Raw genomic sequence first — 19,132 nt, 5'->3', positions numbered from 1 at the left:
GAGTTTTGAAGGCTGGGAAGTCCAAGATCAGGGTACTTGATTACATGTTGGTTACATGTCTGGTGAGGACCTGTTTCTTGGTTCTCAGATGGCCATCTTCTCACTGAATTCTCACCTGGTGGAAAGGGAAGGGGATCTCTCTGAGTCTTCTTTTATAAGGCTCTGTCATGATCTAATCACCTTCCCAAAGCCCCACCTTCAAATATCATCAACACTGAGGATTAGGTTTTCACATATGCATTGTGTGGTGATGGAGAACAAATATTCAGTCTATACAAATAATTTATTTGACCATAGCAAGTACAAAGAAGATTTTCATACAGTAGAGTGTTGCCATGTTTTTTTTTTTTTTTAATCTCACATATATGCTTTGGGAATTGCAATGCAGTAAATTTCTGGCCTTGGTCAACTCCATGTCCATGTCAGTATTATGTATTATAATAATGTCCATATATTATGAAAAGTCTTTTTGTGCTGTTGGCATTGCAGATAGGAAAAGGATAACTGGGTATTTGAATTGTCATCAAGGAGTATTTAACTACATTTAGTCAACTCTGCCCATACCAAGTAAAGATCATCTCATTAAAATGCTTGTAATTTCTCAAATATCTAGATTATATTAAAAATATATATCATTGGGATGATAAAAGGACACTGTTTTTAAATAAAAATACTACCACTTGTTTTTCTGTACTGAATTCAATCCATCTTCTAGCACTCAAATTTTTATTAAATTAAATTCTGCCTATTGTAGAAAGAATTGAGGCAACTAACAAAGATAAACAATAGAAACATTAAGGACTTTTTACAAAAAAATATTTTAATAGGAACAGAAAAATTAATGTTACTCTACTAGCATACCCTGAGTGCTATAGTTGAGCCTGACTTCTATTTTTAATTTCCTGGTAAATAAGGTAAAAAATAGTGATATGTTGATCTCTATGGTAATTATGGTCTGATACATGAAAGGATAAAATTCATCTTGCAAAATATTTGTTTTTCTTGGTCATTTGTTAAAAGAATGAGTATATTATTTGCTTCCTGAATTTGGAGATTTTAGATACATGATGAGTAATATCTATCTTTGCAAGATGTACTTCTGCAAGATGAAAAAGTGCCATTAAAGTGCATATCTCTTACATTAATCTTTAACAAAAAAAAGGAGAAAGGAGCATCAATTAAATCTTAACCCAATAAAGACATTGAGATTTTTTTGTATTTAAAGAAGAAAACATTATTTTTTTTCAGATTATATAAAAACACAGAAAAAGAGCTTAGTGGATCTAACAAAATAAAATTGACTGTGACAATTCAACATGTCTCTCAAATACCAGATGATTCGAAAACAAAGTTTTGAAATTTAAATAACCATCAGTATTAAAATGGCCCTGTTCTCTTACTTGAATTTAAAGAAAGACACTAGATTTCAGGAAGTAGAAACTTCATTCAGTAATTACTATCGGAGAGTCTATATTTTTGCTTAGTTTTCTGTCAGATCTTGATTTTCCTCAACAGTTCAGAAATCTTTGCTTCTGTCACTCTCTCCTAAATGAACATATATTAAAGGTTTAGTCTATGGAAGTGGTCTGTGGCCTGTGGACCCCGGAAAGATTTGAGGGCTAGAAGTATCACACTGAATTCTGAATGCTAAGTTAAAAGATATATTATGTACACTTTACACTTCAGCAGATTGGAAGACTCTCTCCTAGAAAAACTGACCAATCCAAGTGGAAGGGCCTAAAAATACAGATGGGGGAGATTCTTTAAGTTTAGTAATCTAGCCAGATCACCATGAAATGCAGCAATAAAAAGAATCTCACCTAGAGCTTTCAGATACATTATTAGTCATTTACTCTAAGAAGACAACTAAAAATTCCCAACAGAAGTGAAAAAGCTTATAATATGAAGTTCAGGAAGTTATTAATAAACTAGAGCAAGCATTCAAAACATGGGCAAAGAGTAAAGAAGAGATAAAATTAGAGAACTAATCTAGAAGTTCTAAGATTTTAATCATAAAATTTCAAGGAAGAGGAAATGCACACAAATTGAAGAAATATTACTATAATAATTCTAGAAAAATCAGTAGTGTGTTAGTTTCCAAATGGTAAGGGTTACTATGTGTCCACAACAGTGAGTTAAACAGTGAATCACATCATCACCTTTCAAAACACTGAAGGTAAGGAGAGGATCCTAAAATCTTTCAGAGAGATGAGCAGGAGACCATAGGATAGGTCACATGCAAGGTCCTATTTGGGTTTTCTCAACAGCAATACCAGGAACCAGAAGAAAATGGAACAATTCTCTCAAGATTTTAAAAGAGTATTATTTTCAAATTAGAATTTTTTATCCAGTCAAAGCAAACTTGTGTAAGAGTTGAATAAATCAGATGTCAATTATATGTATTCTCCAAAAATATCCTTCCCATGTCTGCTCTCTAAGGAAACTACCACCACAAAATGAATAAGTAAAATGAGAGAGAAATAATGATCTTCAGGAAACCAGATGTTTTATGGAAACCAGTGACAATAATGAAGTAAAGGGGATCAACAGGATGGTGATGAAAAGACCCCCGGGCACAAAGGGAGACCTAGAGCAGGTCAGAAGGCTTCAGAGAGAATTCTTTAGGAAGATTAAATCTATAGACTTCCTGATGCATCTCAATGTTTTGAATTAATATTAGACAGTAGCCAAAGAGTACAGGATAAATTATTGCATGTATCTAAGTACATATCAAAGCAATTAATACAATAAAGCAATTATTGACTTGAAGAATATAACACCATTATCAACAATAAAGAATGTGTACAGGAAATGAATACTAACCACATACCTATATATCTCATCTGTAAAGTATACTTAATCATAGTATGTCCTGAATTTTGATCCAATAAAAATTGTGTTAAACTATTTTGAGATGATGAGGGCAAACGTAGTGGATTATATGGAAAAGATTGTTAATGACTCTCCTTGCAGAGTAAGAAGTCAATAGATAAAAGCAGAAAGTGAAAAAAAGCATGAAATAATAGTCAGGCATATTCTATAGAAACAGAGAGAGAAAGAACAACATATCCAACTAAGAGGCAAAAGTAGATGGGTCTTATGAGAGGGAATTAAGATAGATCATACTATAAGCTGCTATTTTTGTAAACAAGCTATAATATTTTCTGACTGTTCAAACCATGCATGTGTAACTAATAAAAACACTAATAGATATATAGGCATAATGTAGTGATATCATACCCATTCATTAATTATTTCTTTAGTATATACACGTTTAAGTGCTAAATTCTACTCTGTACTATGAAGACCTTTTATTAAATATCAACATCTTATATAAGGATAAACACATAATATAAAGACTTCAGGCTTTGCTTTCTGGTTTATTCATGAAATTAAAAAAAAAAAAAAAACTTTTAAAGGCAGATGCAGGTTTTCATGCCACATCATTTTCTAGCCTGTCTTTAATATCTTCCCACATTCTGAGTAGAGAAAACAAAAGTTATCATTTGTTATATCTCTGATATAACTGCTTGGCTGTGGGGGTGGGAGAAGCACTGCCTAATGTTTAGCTGACATTTTTAAAAACATAAATGTTGGTAAAGAACATTGATAATCAAAACTAGTAACATTTATAGAAAGCCTGGAATACTATCTCATTTTTTTCTGATGTGGTGTAGATTAGTGAGAGGAGAAGTCACACAAACACAAGCAGAGAATAAAGTGAGGATGCACACAGTGGCTGGAAAACCAGCCTATGGAAAACAGAGTAGAGATGGAACTGCCCATTCTTAATTAATCATATGCCAGGAGACCTTCTACCACCATCTATATGTTTCTAGTTCAGGGAATTTCAACAAACATCAGATACTCCTGGTTTGAAAAATATATACAGGAAGGACAAGGACACATATTACTCTTAGTGGACAAAAAGGATCAGTATTTTCCTTCTCAATCCATAATACAAAATTATAAAATGCAAAAAGGCTCCCTGAAGTCATTTAGTGGCAAAACCTCATCTTAATTTTCATGAGATTCTTTATAATGTTTACTTATTTCATTTAGAGTGAATATTTATACTTTTCATTGCAGAAATATTAATTTTTGAAAATAAAGGATGCCCAGGTTCCACTGGGGGTATTGTCTACCATACAGCATATAACATAGTATTAACTTTCCAAAATCTGAACAATTCTGAATTATTAAGCATATTTGCCCTTTGGTTAAGAAAAGGTAAACCTAGGTTTGCCTCCAGTTTTTCAGTGTGCAGAAAATCTCATTTGTTTGAAGTATACTATAACCAGTGAACATTTTACTAGAAACCAGGAAAACATCTTTTAAAGCATATTAATGTACCAACATCATTTATAGTGTATGCAGTAAATTTGTGGAATGTGTTACCCTGAATTTTGGCCACTTTTATAGTGAATAAATCTTGTAGCTTCCAAAAATGTGTGTAGTGGAATAAGCATTGTCCCATCTGCCAATCATTAACACTTTACTATTAGAATGGGAAGTAGCATTTACAATATATTATTAAGATATGAATTTACCTATTATAAAATCTTATTAAGATTATTTTGATCAGGCTTAGGATTGACTGGTTTTAAAATTCTACCTGTCCATTCTTTGCTATTATTCTCTCAAACAACATTTATTACATTGGGTCATGTATAAGGAATCCTGAAATAGTTTCAAGAAACCCACAATCAAATGTTTATTATGCATTTTGTATATTTTCAATTATAGATAATACCATTATAATACTTATAATACTAATACTAAATGAGTTATATTACATTATATTACATCAAATAATATACTTGAAAATGTTACTTTCACCTGTTCAAAAATGAATAGACTATTGTTCTTTAAACTTGAAGAATAAGACAGCATGATTTTTATTTATAACCCCTACTTAGCTATGAAACATTGATTAAGGAAATCAATTATTTTAGATTCCATAGCCAACCTGAAAGCTCAGAATATTTCTGTCAACTAACTTAATTACATGTATATTTAGGAGAAAAAATCAATCTTACTGTAGGATCTGAAATTAAAAAATAGTACAAACATTAACACCAATAATGATTATTGAATGTCAATAATTATATCAAGTATTCTGTTATGACTATAGTAGCTTTATAAACTACTACCGATTATTTTATTTTCTTCTACAAGCACCACTTTTTCTATCAAACTTAGGATGACAATTTCAGACAAAAATAACCTAACAAGACTGAATATTTAAAAATAATAGCTTATTCTTCAGCTAATTTGGTTCAAAAGCCCTATGACAAATACGCATGAAACTGGATTTTGTTATGTTGGTATATGTTACATTTTGTCCTTGTTACTGATTGTTACATGTATGTATTGTTTAGTCATTGTTTAAACTGTGTTTTGTGTGTTTCTTTTTCCCTCCCGTGTGTCAGTCTCGAAAAATACCATCACAAGTAAGTATTTTCTGTTTGTTTCCCTTTCCTCAAATGGTGTAATATGTTAATTCAGAGCTATTAAAGAAAAATAATACAAAATATTGAATTCAATACTCAGATTTTAAAATGAAATAAATCAATTAAACTTAAATGCGTATAAATGCTTTATTTTCAAATTAATGTACTTATATTTCCCCAGTAAATTTCCTGGAATTTGCCATTGTAAAGACTAAATTCTAAGGAGTGTTTATGTTTCAATATTTTTGTGCTAATTAAAGTTAATAATGAAAGATATTTCAAGATATTATCGTGGTTTTTAAAGTGATTAGAAAACTAGTTTTCTTTTGCTTTTCAACTTTTTAGAGTAGGCCTCCTTCATCTACTATACAGGAGAACCCTTACGTTATTCTTAGTACATTCTCTAATTACACATAAAAGGTTATAGATTTTAGACTGATTTATTTCAGAAGCTGTTTTACTTAACAAAGGTGTATGTAAATACTCTTAAGAATATTACTTATGTAATGTTTTACTTAACAAAAGTTTTACTTAACAATGTTTTACTTAACAAAGGTGTATGTAAATATTCTTAAGAATATTATAGTGAGACTACTTAAGATCTCTCTCAGCAAATTTCAAGCACATGATATATTAACTGTAGTTACCATGCTGTACTTTAGGTCTCCAGAACTTATGCACTTTATAATAGAAGGTTATCTTTAACTATCATCTTCCCATTTCCCCCATCCTCTGGCCAATGGTAACCACCCTCCTACTCTTTTTCCATGAATTTGACTTTTTGAGAGAAGGAGAACAACATGGATGAACCTGGACAAGATTACACTAAGTGAAATAAACCACATGTTTACAAAAGCTGTTTATAGTTTTTTTGGTCTTTTCTACACATCACCTTGGGGCGTTAATTGCTTGCTGTGGTTTCAACAATTCATCTATGTTGATAGATGGCAAAGTTGGGTTTGTAGCTCTATCTGTTCTAATTCCTTAACATGAAACACAAATACTTAATCTTTATCTGGAAGATCCTCTCCATCTTGTTATCTACCAGAATTACAAATATTTGAGTAGCACTAGGCACCAAATGCATCCAGGTAAGTACTTAAAATGCATAAGTAAACAAAAGGTTTTTCAGAGGGTTGACATAAAAACTTCACGGCTTTTCTTCGATTTAAATAATTTTGGTGGATTTAATATACCAAATCTCTCTTCTCTTCAATATCTTGCATAGTGTAGCCAGATTAATGTTCATTTTTCTTTATTCACATGATGAAGAATCTCTAATGTATGTCTGATGCCTACTATTTCAAATAAAAATTTTTATTGCTGATTTTAAGCTACTCTATCCCCCTGTCCCATTCCTGGACAAGTCACTTATCCAGTTATTTTGCCTGATCAATTAGCACTGGGCTTGGAACACATTGATCTGAGTTTAAATCTTGCCCTCTGTTTTACTAGCTGTGCCTGAACTTTGGCTATATGTAGCAGAGTGAAGATTAAGTAAAAAATATATTCTTATTTCACAAGGTAGAAAAAGGCAGAAATGTGTGGAGTGAGTTGATCAGAGTTAAAGGCAAGTAATTCTGTGGCAAAGCACATAGAATAACATAGATCTTACTTCATCATTCCTCATTGGTGCATTGTTTTTGGGTGCATGATACCACCTTAGAAAATGTTCATGTCAATTCACTTAAAGTTATAAATAAAATATATAAAGTAAGTACTCCTGTGATTAAATACTTTAATATTAGTCAAGCATAGCTGTGTTCACTAACCTTCAATGTATCCTAATTCACACATATGAACATACAACCACAAACTCGCAGGCATATTATAAGTCTGAGCTCATCTATAATTTTGTTTCACTTTCTCGCTAACAAAAACTTTACTCTTAAATCTTTCTTTTTACCTTATTTTATAATTTTTTTCTAATATTTTCTAGTTCTACTGATTCTTAATCTCATTCATTCTCAAACCCAGGAAAGAATTTCTTACTTTCATTATTTACTTAATTTAACTTAATAAGAGTCTCACTGGCACACTTACTAACAAGAGGCTATTTAATGCATCCAATTTATTTGACTTAATTTAACCACATAGTCATGGCTTTCTGTCCACTTAACGTCTCAAACTGCCTAAAGATCATTCTTCTACTTAGCAATGCCACAGAAAGTAAATTAAGCTTTTAATCACAGTTCCCTGTCAAATGGCTGCTACTCTACAAAATGAAAACTGAAGAGAAAATTATAAAATTGATTTAGGTTCCCTAGGTCTTCATAAGGAAGTCATGATCTGTAAGCAGTGTTGTATTTAGATCCATAGTATATTTTAGATAGACTATTTACTTAAGAATGCAAATATTTGTATTTACCAGTTCTTACATTATTCTTTTCTTTAATTAAAGCGTTGCATGTAACATAGAAATTTTCTTTCCACAGGTTCATTTATCCATTGGTTCTTAGATGCTGCAAAGGATAAGAGAATTATGCGTGTGTGGGGGGGGGGGGTGTGTGTTTAAAATGTTTTGTGTGTGGTTGGGGTGGTGCTGTACTCACATTAGAATCACTGTAATGGCTTTTGAAAACTTCATAGTTAGGTCTTTTCTTCTGGACTATAATATACTGAAGGTGATAGAGTGATAGCCCCTCTGGCCTACCTTATAGTGTGTAGGTTTTACACATACATGCATACACACACACACAAACACACACCCCCATGTTGAAACCATTGCTTTAGTCTATATATTTTGGTAACTGTCCTACATTATAGTGTATAGGTTCTACACTTACATGCACACACACACTCAGATACACACACATGCATGTTGAAATCATTGCTTTAGACTATGTATTTTGGTAATTCTGAAAAAGTATAAATTGCACTGCTAAGTTAATAGAGCTAGCAATGAAACCGTGATTCTGATGATGCAAACCATTTGACTGCCTGTATGCGTATGTTGAATTTGTGTGTTTATACAATGCTTTTCTCTTTGTTGATTTTGTTTGTAAGTCAATTATAGAGTCTAACGCGATTCAGCAGTCTAGCAATACTCTTTATAAATATATATAAATATGCATAATATATACAAACATAAGCATACATACTTAATTTTGTTTGTGTGTAAAAATCAAATATGTTTTTATATTTGGTGATTTCTAGACATCTAGACATAAAATGAACCCTTTGGTTAGGGAAACCATTCCTTAGATTTCTAATAAATGAAAAGTTAATTATAATGAAATCAGTCTTGATTTGGGCCAGTCTGATTTAGACCTTGGGTCACTATAGCCCATACCAAATAAATAGTAAATGGGTAAAGACATGTCTTGAGATCCAAAAACATAGTTACCAAATTTACAGCAATAATAATTTTGGTGCTAATAATATTATTTTAAAAGTTTGCATTCACTTTTAAAAGAAAAGCAATTCTATACCTTCAGAAAAGATAAAAAACATTCCACTACTGCACAGTGAAGGAAACAGAAGTAGTCTGATTTCATAAGAAAAACAAGTAAAAAATAGTCGTAGTGACATAAATGGAGCCATATAATGGAGAAACATGAGAAAATTAAGGAAATTGTATTAAGTATTTAAAATAAATTTCTGAACAGCACACCTGAAAAATTATGAGTACTTTAGAGAAGGATCATAAACCTTAAATATGAGAAATTGTTATTTGGAAAATTTATTTCTCAGGGTCACTGGTAACCTCTGTAGCATACTTGTATGAATGCAAGATGCATGACTTGTATTTGAAACTCCCACCATAAGCATTGCTAAATAAACTAATAACATTTTCTCAATTCTCCTCCTCTTCAGTGTCTTTATGATGATAGATATTTTTTATGGCACATAGATTAGAAGGAAAAAAGCTGTAGTAAGAGCTAGTTGATAATACCCAACACCTCATTTCATTCCAAGAAAAATACATCTTCCTTGGCCTCCATGATAGTTAATTTTTGTATATATTCCCATATTCTTAATTTCTCATTTCTCTTCTGCTTACTGCTCCACAATTGAGAATAGTAAGATATAAAACTTGAAATTGGGAGCTTACTTCTAAACTATGCCTATGTTTTTATTACTGTATCCCATGTGCTTTGTGCAAGTGCTCAACGTATATTTACTAAAGTCAGTCACAGATATCTTTCTTAACATAGAATCATTCTTTCAAATCTGTTCACACTTATGTTAATTCTATCTTTACACAATTTTATTTGTACCACCTCTGTCATTAATTTTGGTACCTATTATTTTACCCTTAATTATTACGTAATTGTTTATGATTGTATACCTTTGATTTGTTTTCACAGATTATAAGGTGCTAAGTGGAAGAGACATGTATAGCATTATTTCTTTATTATTATTATTTACCTAGAACTGATGATGATCTACATAAACTGGATATAGTTCTGAGGAGAATTTTTACCACTCCACAGAGGCAGTGTGGAGAATTCACCCAAAATATGGTTTAGATGTTAAAACTGAGGATGCCACATATGCCCCAATAGTGTTTGATGAGTTTTGTTTGTTTGTTTGTTTGTTTGTTTGTTTTTTATGAGAAAAGCAAGATGGACTCCTAAGTAGGTCTGAGGGAGCAGATAAGTTTTGTTTTGGCCTTTATCGTGATTAGAGGTTGGGTTTTGGGTGAGATTTCTCATGCATAAGGACCATAAACTTCCTGCTAGGGAAAAAGTAAGAAGTGCTCAGGCTTTCTTATCAACTTGTTCAAATATGGGGCAGAAGGTTGTATAAGAGCTTGAAAGTTGTCAGCAGTCAAATATCAAAAATGGAGTCAGACACCGTTGCAGTGTACCCCTGATGTTGGACAGCTGACTGAAATGTGCCTTGTTTCATTTAATACAATGCTCCATGAAGCTTGCAGCCTGTGTTTAGTAGGGAGATAAAAGTTATCTTAAATGCCTTGTTCAAAAGCACAGTGTTGTGTATTTTGGAAAAGTGAAATTCATATCTTAGTCACTTACAATGATGTCTGGAACATAGAAGGTGGTGAGAATTGTTTTGATGAGTCTTGCATTATGGTCTTAAATGTGTATGTGTAAAGACACGTGTGACCTTGATTATTATTTTGTGTATGTATAAGGCAAGAGATTCCCAGAGTTCTTTACCTTGCAGAGGGCAACCTTGGATAAGGAATTGTTTCTGCCATTGGCTGGACCAGAGGGCCAAATCACAGACAGTGACCCAAGAGTCTGTAGAAATGTGCAAGTGGGAACTGTTATTATCCAGTGTGTCTAGTGCTCAAATGACTCCCCGCTAACCTTAGGGTCCTGTCCTTTGTTAGGTCTGTCATTTTAAGGGATCAAAAGCAGCAGTTCTCGAGTGAGCTTCATCACATTTAACACAATACCACCATCCATGCACTGTTCACTTGATTAATCTCAAGGGACTCCCTAGGTTGCCAAGGGATTTAGGATACGAGTGACTTGCTCAAGTAACATGGCATATGACAAGGGGCTGAGGACAGGGGAAACATTCCCCTCCTACAGGTGCCATATGCCCAAGTTTTACCCTTTCCTTTGTGTGGCTATGTCAGACTTGCAGGGTGATACTTTCATAACCAAAGGCACAATGGGCCACTGAGTGCAGACTCCTGAGCACAGGGCATCTGATTTCAGTAGCGCTCAGTATACAACTAGCAGTTGCCATTCTAATGGTATATAGCATGTAACCAAGGAGGAAAGTTTTTGCTACCAGAAGCCCACGAGCACCATTATGGTTGATGCAGGAGGCAGTAAAAGAGGCGAACAATGTGATCGCCTGTTGTAACTGCAATTTGGAGAGATTCTAGAGCCTTTTGTTTTAAGGGGTCTCATTCAGTGCAGGCCAGTTTGTGAGCAGGAGCATAAATGGACTTAAGTAAAATGTAATACTTGTTAATGAGGAATATCTTCCATCTGGAACCCCAAAAGGCCTTAAAATGTTAGCTTTGTCTTAACGTTGTGGATACTGACAGGTCATTGTTTCTCGAGACTGTCAATGATGAAGTAGCCTTTGATCAAGTAATGCTCAGAAGTTTGACTACACTTGGGAACCTTGCAGTTTGTATAAGGCAATGGTCTATTCTTTTGTGTGAGTTCCTTTTTGAATGTTTATTCATCCTGAATGAGTGTGTCAAAGGAATCTCCTTGGAAGAGAATGGCATCAATGTAATATCATACCTATTTTCCCACAGAAACTTGGATGCGGTAAAGATCTTACAGAGGGATTGTTTGTGACTGCAGAACTGTTTAAATATCCTATGTGTAGTCAAGTAGAGAACTTTGAGTTCTTTTGAAGGTAAAGAAAAACTACAAGCCTTTTCCTGTAACTGTGGGAATCGGCATCTGTGTTGTTACGGACGCATAGGCAGCAACAGCAACAGAAGCATTTTTGTTGGGGGCCAAAAGAGCTGTCTCCTTTTAGGAGTGTAAGAGGCTACCAAAAGAGGCACTTAATAGAACATATTTGTCAAATCCTTATGACTTTATGGCTGCAAAGTATTTACAAATTGATGATTGAATGGAGTCAGTAATGTCACCGAGTGATGGTGGCCTTAATATGTGGAACCACAACATTAAACTTAGGATGATCTACTACCAGGCTCTGCTTATTTGTGTTCAATTTTAAGAACAAGCCAAATTTGACCATTAAATGAAGAAGAAGTGGTGACTATTACCCCTTCTGTAAATAGTTCTCTGGTAAGGGATTCCAATCCTTGAAGGACTTGTTCCAATTATTGTGGTCTTTATTAACTACTTACATTGAGCAGACAGAATGTGCATGAGGTTTTATATTGCCAAACTACTTGTATGTGTCAAAGATATGATTTGATTTACTTTAATTTGCTATTAATTGAATCAGAGCATCCATGTCTACTATGGGATATTTTTATACAATATCTGTTATGACCGTGGAGAATTTAGGCCAGAAAGTAATTCTGATGGTTAAGATAAAGTATATTTATTTGTCCTCCTGGGTTGCTGCCATTCTCCTGCCTCAGCCTCCCAAGTAGCTGGGACTACAGGCGCCTGCCACCGTGCCCAGCTAATTTTTTGTATTTTTAGTAGAGACGAGGTTTCACCATGGTCTCGATCTCCTGACCTTGTGATCCGCCCGCCTCGGCCTCCCAAAGTGCTGGGATTACAGGCATGAGCCACCGCGCCCGGCCCTCATTTCTTTTTACTGTAAAGTGAGGTTAGTAAAGAAATGTTACTTATTTTATGGAATTATTGAAAAAATGACTTGAGATTCTTATGTATTTTTATGTACAAGTTATGATAGTTTCTTTTGGGGAAATTCAAAATAATGCTGAATAGGCTATTAAATATTGCTTAACTAATGTATACATAGGTTTCAGTTCATCTTGTAGATGTATACTTTACAGGATGCCTGATACACATGGCTAAGGAAAAGCATTCACAAAATCAGTGTTTCATCTCCTACCTGGAAGAGAAGTGAATCCCTACTCTCCCCTTTAACATTTTGTATTAAGTTATGGTTTTGTGACTTGAATTATAAGTGCTATTAGATGAACATAGTATCTTTGATGTTTGGTTGGGAAGATTGTTATTTCCACATATTTGTAGGAAATGAAACTATCACTCATAGGGACTTATGACTAGAAAGAGGAACAAAAAGATCACTTCAAATGAATTTAAGATTATGATTAAATTCTGCAAGCAAGTCTCTAAATATGACTGAAATAGTATATTTTCATTGTTGCTACAAAGTGTAACTATACTACTAAATACATATTGATATTCTTGTTGGTGGTAGATGTTACTTAAGAGTTTATGTGTTTTACTTCCACAGAAGTGAATTTTCAGTATATTACCAAGTAGGTGAGAGTAGAGTTAAAACTTTATTAAAATGTTCATTATTGTTAAACCATGGTACTAAAAACTTTGAATGCTTAGAAATTAAATTCTGGTAGATAAAATATGGTTTCCAAAATCATTTAATCTCAATTATTTTATAATGAAGAGGCCCATGAAGATTTTTTGGATATCCCTCTGATATAGCACTGTTTTGAAACAGATGTGGATTAGTATTTGAATTTTTGGATGAAATTAAGTGTGAGAGAATTTCATAGCTTGCCACTGGGAATTGTATATAAAGCATTGACTGAGCCTGTATAATTTATATTCACTTTTAAAGGATTTTATTGGATCTACTTCCTGACGTTACTTAAATTGGTAATTTAAATTCTATTGCTTTAAAAGCCAGCAACACATACATGTTGTAACTGAAGTTCAAGCTTCCATCTGTAGAAGGGAAACACAGTTAACAGATTCATGAATGCTGCTCTTAAGTACAATAGTATTCAGGAAATTGTTCATTTGCACGTGCATGTTTTTAGAAAGTAAGACTTTCTTCTTTGATCAGTGTTGCATTTCATATGACTGCCTAGTATGAAAAGCAACAATTTTGAAACAGTAAGCATTTGCTTATTAAAGGCTTAAAATCAAAGGAGAGCATCTTACTGTAAAAATCAGATTGGGTCGTAAAAGTTTAAGTCATAATAGGCTTTGTGAATTTGTTCATTGTTTTTCCCTCCTATGGAGAACGACCTGTTTTAAATTTGAGTTGTGATTCTACAGTACATTTGTGAAACATGAACATTTACAACATATTTTCTCTCAGAATACTTAAAACATTTCCTGAAATAGGTTTTAATTTTAGTCAGAAAAGCAATTTATACGGTGAATAACAAATGCATGATTTAAAAAGTGAGTTTTGTTTTATTCTGGGGCATATGAGAGAATTTTTAAAATTCACATATTATAATGTTCATGCCAGTGCTGTCTTTAGAAAGAGCAATAATTTAAAATCCTTTAAAAACATTATTAATTCCAAATCTAAGATAATTATCTTAATTATTTAAATTGAGTGTGAAATACTTGTAATAGATTTAGAAAAGTCCATTACATGGATTTTATTTGAATAAAGTTATAAAATGTCTGTTTTTGTATGTTTCAAACAAGTGTGCACTAGTAATATCATAAATAACTATTTATGATAAGTAAACTTTTATGCATAAAAATTAAATACTTTCATTAAGAAATTGTACCAGAGGATACAGATATTTATTTTGCCTGATTTATATGTAAGTTCAAGGAAACATAGATTTTAATATTCTCAGTACTGGAAAACTAGAATCCAAGACTGATTTTGCTCTTTCTGTGAAAACTCTCATGAGTGGAAATACAACTATGCCAATATATTAGCAAATAAAATATTATTTCAACTTCAGGCCATATTTATTTCTAAAGTATCTAATTATCAATATCCATTTCCTTTTAAGTCTCAAATATCTATCAGTGTAGAAGAGTGGGAAGACACCAAAGACTCCAGAGAACAAGGGCACCACCGCAGCAATCACCGCAACTCCACATCCAGTGATCAGTCGGACCATCCCTTGCTGCGGAGAAAAAGCATGCAGTGGGCCCGAAGACTGAGCAGAAAAGGCCCAAAACACTCCGGTAAAACAGCTGAAAAAATAACCCAGCAGCGACTGAACCTCTACAGGAGGTCAGAAAGACAAGAGCTTGCTGAACTTGTGAAAAATAGAATGAAACACTTGGGTCTTTCTACAGTGGGATATGGTATGCTCTTTAAAAACTACTGTATATATGGACTCATGATGTCTTGCCATTAGTAGTGATATAGTTGGTTCTAATTTAGTAAACAATTGCATTTTTGCTTCACAGATCAATTAGTAGAAACTAGTGATACATCTAATCTCCTATAGAAAATTTAAATGATGATGGTAAGATAAAATACTAAAAATTTTCAGTGTTTGCTGAATCTGCTAGGTACTGTGCTAAACCCATTACACAAATTATCTTAATTTTAGTTTTCACAAAAACTCTGGGTCAGACCCTGTGTTTTCATGTTAGAAGTAAAGAACCTAAGTCAGATAGCCTTCTAACTATCATCTTATTCTAGTGCCTGAGATACAATGAATTTGAGGCATTGACAAGTAACTGGTTCTACTGACCATAGGTAAACCAAAATGTTCTCACAAAACTTGTTTACTTTATGTGGTTTAGAAACAAAGTCTTCAAAAGCTTTAATTTTGAAGCTCAAATCGTGCTTTATCTCATATAGTGCAGATCTGTCTGAATAATTGTTCAGTTCCTGTATTAATCCATAACTGCCATATAGACACTATAGACACAGCTTAAATAAATAATGCAAAGCTTAAATAAATAATGCAAAGATACATTTAAAATGTATCATTTATCAGTGTATGAATTTTACTTTAAAAAGATATTTAGTCCATTCAAAGGAAAACCAAATTATAAACAAGGTGTTTTATTTTATGTATATAAATGTGTAACATGGGTAAACCAGGAACTCAGATAGTGTTAGTATCATGCAAGTTAAGAATCCAATAGAAGGTATTACATATTTACCCTTTTCTCTTGTTTATTATTGAAATCTCAACATGAGGTAATATTCTTAGGAAGAAATTTTAGTCATTGAATTAGAGTTTAAAAGAAGTTGCCTCTGCTTCTTTGAATAAGGAAAAAACCCACATATTAATTTAGCACTACTCTATGCATAGCATGCTATGCGTGCTACTCCAGAAACTATGCTAGGTGTTTTATGCGAGTTTTCTCATTACTCTTTATAACCCTGATTTGATAGGTATCTCATTTTACCCTTTAGAACTTTGACTCTTCGAAGTTAAAACTTTGCTCAAAGACATACAGTTAAAATGTGTTGTAGTCAGAACTCCATAGATAGTTGAAGTTCATAATTATATGATACTTACTTAACTGTAGCCCAGATTCATCTGTGACAAGTAATTTTAATATAACCATATTTAATGTTTTACATTAAGAAGCAAATTAAAAGAAAAAGTAAGATCATCATTGTAGAAATCCACTAATAGCTATCTGCCAATTAACTGACATGGAATGTGATTATATTCTTAAAGGATTATAGTCCCATATATGTGTACTTTTGTTAGTTATTATTCAGCTATTTTTGCTTTTAATAATAAGTCCCAGTGAATGGTTACTTGTCCAAGTTCCAGCTGTTTTTCCTGAACATTATAACCCCAGGGTGGTCCTGGAAGCAGTGTGGCAGGTAAGTTTGATCCTCAGAAACTCAAAAGTGCGTAAGCTGACTGCATGAGAGAAACATTAGAAAACGTATTGTTTTTGCTAATGAAATGTCTATCACGTATCTTGCATTTAGATATTCTCTCTGGTTTATTTTTATTATAATTTTTAAATTTAATTTTCACACTTACAGAAAAAAAGAACAGATTCTGTTCACCTTGTTTTTATTTTTTATTTCTTTCTTCCTCTCTCTCTTCATTCTCTTGATCTATTTGCCCACAGATCCATCAGTCCATTCCAAAACCTTGTATTGGCTATCTCTAATAGCATAGTAATTATGAAAACAGATTTGGAATCTAATACATCATGGGCTTCTGGTATTTTCCATTTATTTCTAACTTACGTTAATTCATCCACTCAGCCCTTACTATTGGGCTGCCCTCTCTGTGCCAGGGCACTGGGAATAGAAAAACGACCTCCTCAGACAAGACCTCTGTATTTATAAACTCATATTCTAGTGTCAGCCAATAGATTTGTTAAATTATTTAACCTCTCAGCTTATTTTCTTATCTGTGAAATGAAAATAATAATGATACCTATATCATAGATTTGTTGTGAGAGACAAATTAGATGATGAATAATAAAGTTCTTAGCCCAGAACTATCATTTGACTAGTGCCATAGTTATACTGCATGTCTGTTTGAGTATTGTACGTATGTGTGTACTTTATACATAAAAAAGTAAGATTTTTTTGCACATTTACAAAAAGAATAAAACAAAACATTTTGCCTCCTTAGGGATAGATAATGGATATTGTCTCCATTGAGGATGAATCATTTAAAGCAATTGTTGTTTTGCCTGTTGATTGATTTAATGACAAGTCACAGTCTGATTTTTTTTTTCCAGTAGATTTGGGTGCTCTGAAAGAATTAAACAGAGTACAATATTTACTTACTGGATAAAGGATGTAAAAGAGAGGGAAAAAGAAGAGTCAGAAGATGACTCTTGAGGGGTCTAGTATGAGCAACTGAATCTATGATGGTGGCATTCACCGAGCTTAGAAGAACACATATGGGTGAAGATAATTTATCTCTTGTGAGTGCCTGGAAGACTTCTAATGGTTGATGCGCTGTACGAAGTTGAATTTCTTTTGTCTAATGCTCAAGAAAAAAAAGTGAGCTGTGTACATAGACTTGAGTCATCAGCTTAAATAAATTTTAATTAAAGCCACTGGAGTAGATGAAATAACCCTCAGGTGAAGAATTAGTGGGTGAATCACAAGGTCAGGAGTTCGAGACCACCCTGGCCAACACGGTGAAACCCCATCCCTACAAAAAATATAAAAAATTTGCTGGACGTAGTGGCGGGCACCCATAATCCCAGCTACTCAGGAGGCTGAGGCAGGAAAATTGCTTGAACCTGGGAGGCAGAGGTTGCAGTGAGTCAAGATCACGCCACTGCACTCCAGCCCAGGTGACAGAGTGAAACTCCATTCAAAAATAAAAATTATTCACATTTCTGGAATGTTCACGTTAAAGCCTTGAAAACAAGAAATAAGAGGCTGAGGAGTCTAGAACTAAGCACAATGGTATGTTGTCGATTGCTTATATTTTTACCATAACATCGACCCCTTCTGCATTCATAAGGTGTGGGGCCTGGGGTGATCCTCTAAGCACCTCAAGTTGGCTTTCTCCAGCCTTAAACAGTTTTGTCTATTACCTCAGTATGCTGAACAAAAGTTGTTTCCTCTATGGTCTGTGAGTTGAAAAAAATGTTAAAAATTGTTGAGCTAGAGAAATAGAAAAACTAGAAAAATAGAGAATGACTAATAGTGCCAAATTGTATTGAAGATATAGTTATATATCATTTGTGACCTTGAAGAGGACAATCTCAGTTGAATGATACGTGTGAAAGTTACATATTGAAAGCTACATATCCAATAGCTTGAAGTAAGAATTTGGATACGGCCAGGCGCGGTGGCTCAAGCCTGTAATCCCAGCACTTTGGGAGGCCGAGACGGGCGGATCACGAGGTTAGGAGATCGAGACCATCCTGGCTAACACAGTAAAACCCCGTCTCTACTAAAAATACAAAAACTAGCCGGGCGAGGTGGTGGGCGCCTGTAGTCCCAGCTACTCGGGAGGCTGAGGCAGGAGAATGGCGTAAAAACCCGGGAGGCGGAGCTTGCAGTGAGCTGAGATCCGGCCACTGCACTCCAGTCCGGGCGACAGAGCGAGACTCCGCCTCAAAAAAAAAAAAAAAAAAAAAAAATTTGGATACAGTGAATTTGCACATATTAGTTAAGATTAAGAGGACTGACTATAAGTAAGTATAGATTAGGAGGACTGACTATAAGTGAGTAAATAGTTTTTTTCTTTTTTTAAAGGCATGTTTTAAACAAAATTGAAGGATTTATTTCTCTCCCAGATTATGATATTGGAGATATTCCAAGATGGTAGGATGCCAGGTTATTGGAAATTCAGTTTTCTATCTTGTTGTTCAACCATCTAATATTTCCATTGCCAAAGTCATATCATTGTACACAATAGCTATTGAAACTCCAATCATTTTTTCCACATTCCACCAGAAGGAAGGAAGGAGGGACCA

General features: G+C 33.6%; 1 protein-coding gene across 2 annotated transcripts in view; it reads left to right on the top strand.

Annotated features, from left to right (window-relative positions):
- Nucleotides 1-19,132, top strand: part of KCNT2 (potassium sodium-activated channel subfamily T member 2) — a 371,426-nt gene that overhangs the window by 337,145 nt on the left and 15,149 nt on the right. Inside the window, exons 25-26 of one of the 2 annotated variants that reach the window (XM_033196979.1) lie at nucleotides 5,433-5,453; nucleotides 14,758-15,058. In XM_033196979.1, coding sequence (XP_033052870.1) covers nucleotides 5,433-5,453; nucleotides 14,758-15,058 — 322 coding nt within the window. The remainder of the gene's footprint in view (nucleotides 1-5,432; nucleotides 5,454-14,757; nucleotides 15,059-19,132) is intronic. The other variant, XM_033196980.1, reaches the window with a different exon arrangement.

Source organism: Trachypithecus francoisi, unplaced genomic scaffold (assembly GCF_009764315.1).
Source record: "Trachypithecus francoisi isolate TF-2019V2 unplaced genomic scaffold, Tfra_2.0 Lachesis_group5, whole genome shotgun sequence".
Lineage (NCBI taxonomy): Eukaryota > Metazoa > Chordata > Mammalia > Primates > Cercopithecidae > Trachypithecus > Trachypithecus francoisi.
Note: the sequence above shows the minus strand (reverse complement) of the source record. Positions and strands in the feature narration are given on the sequence as shown.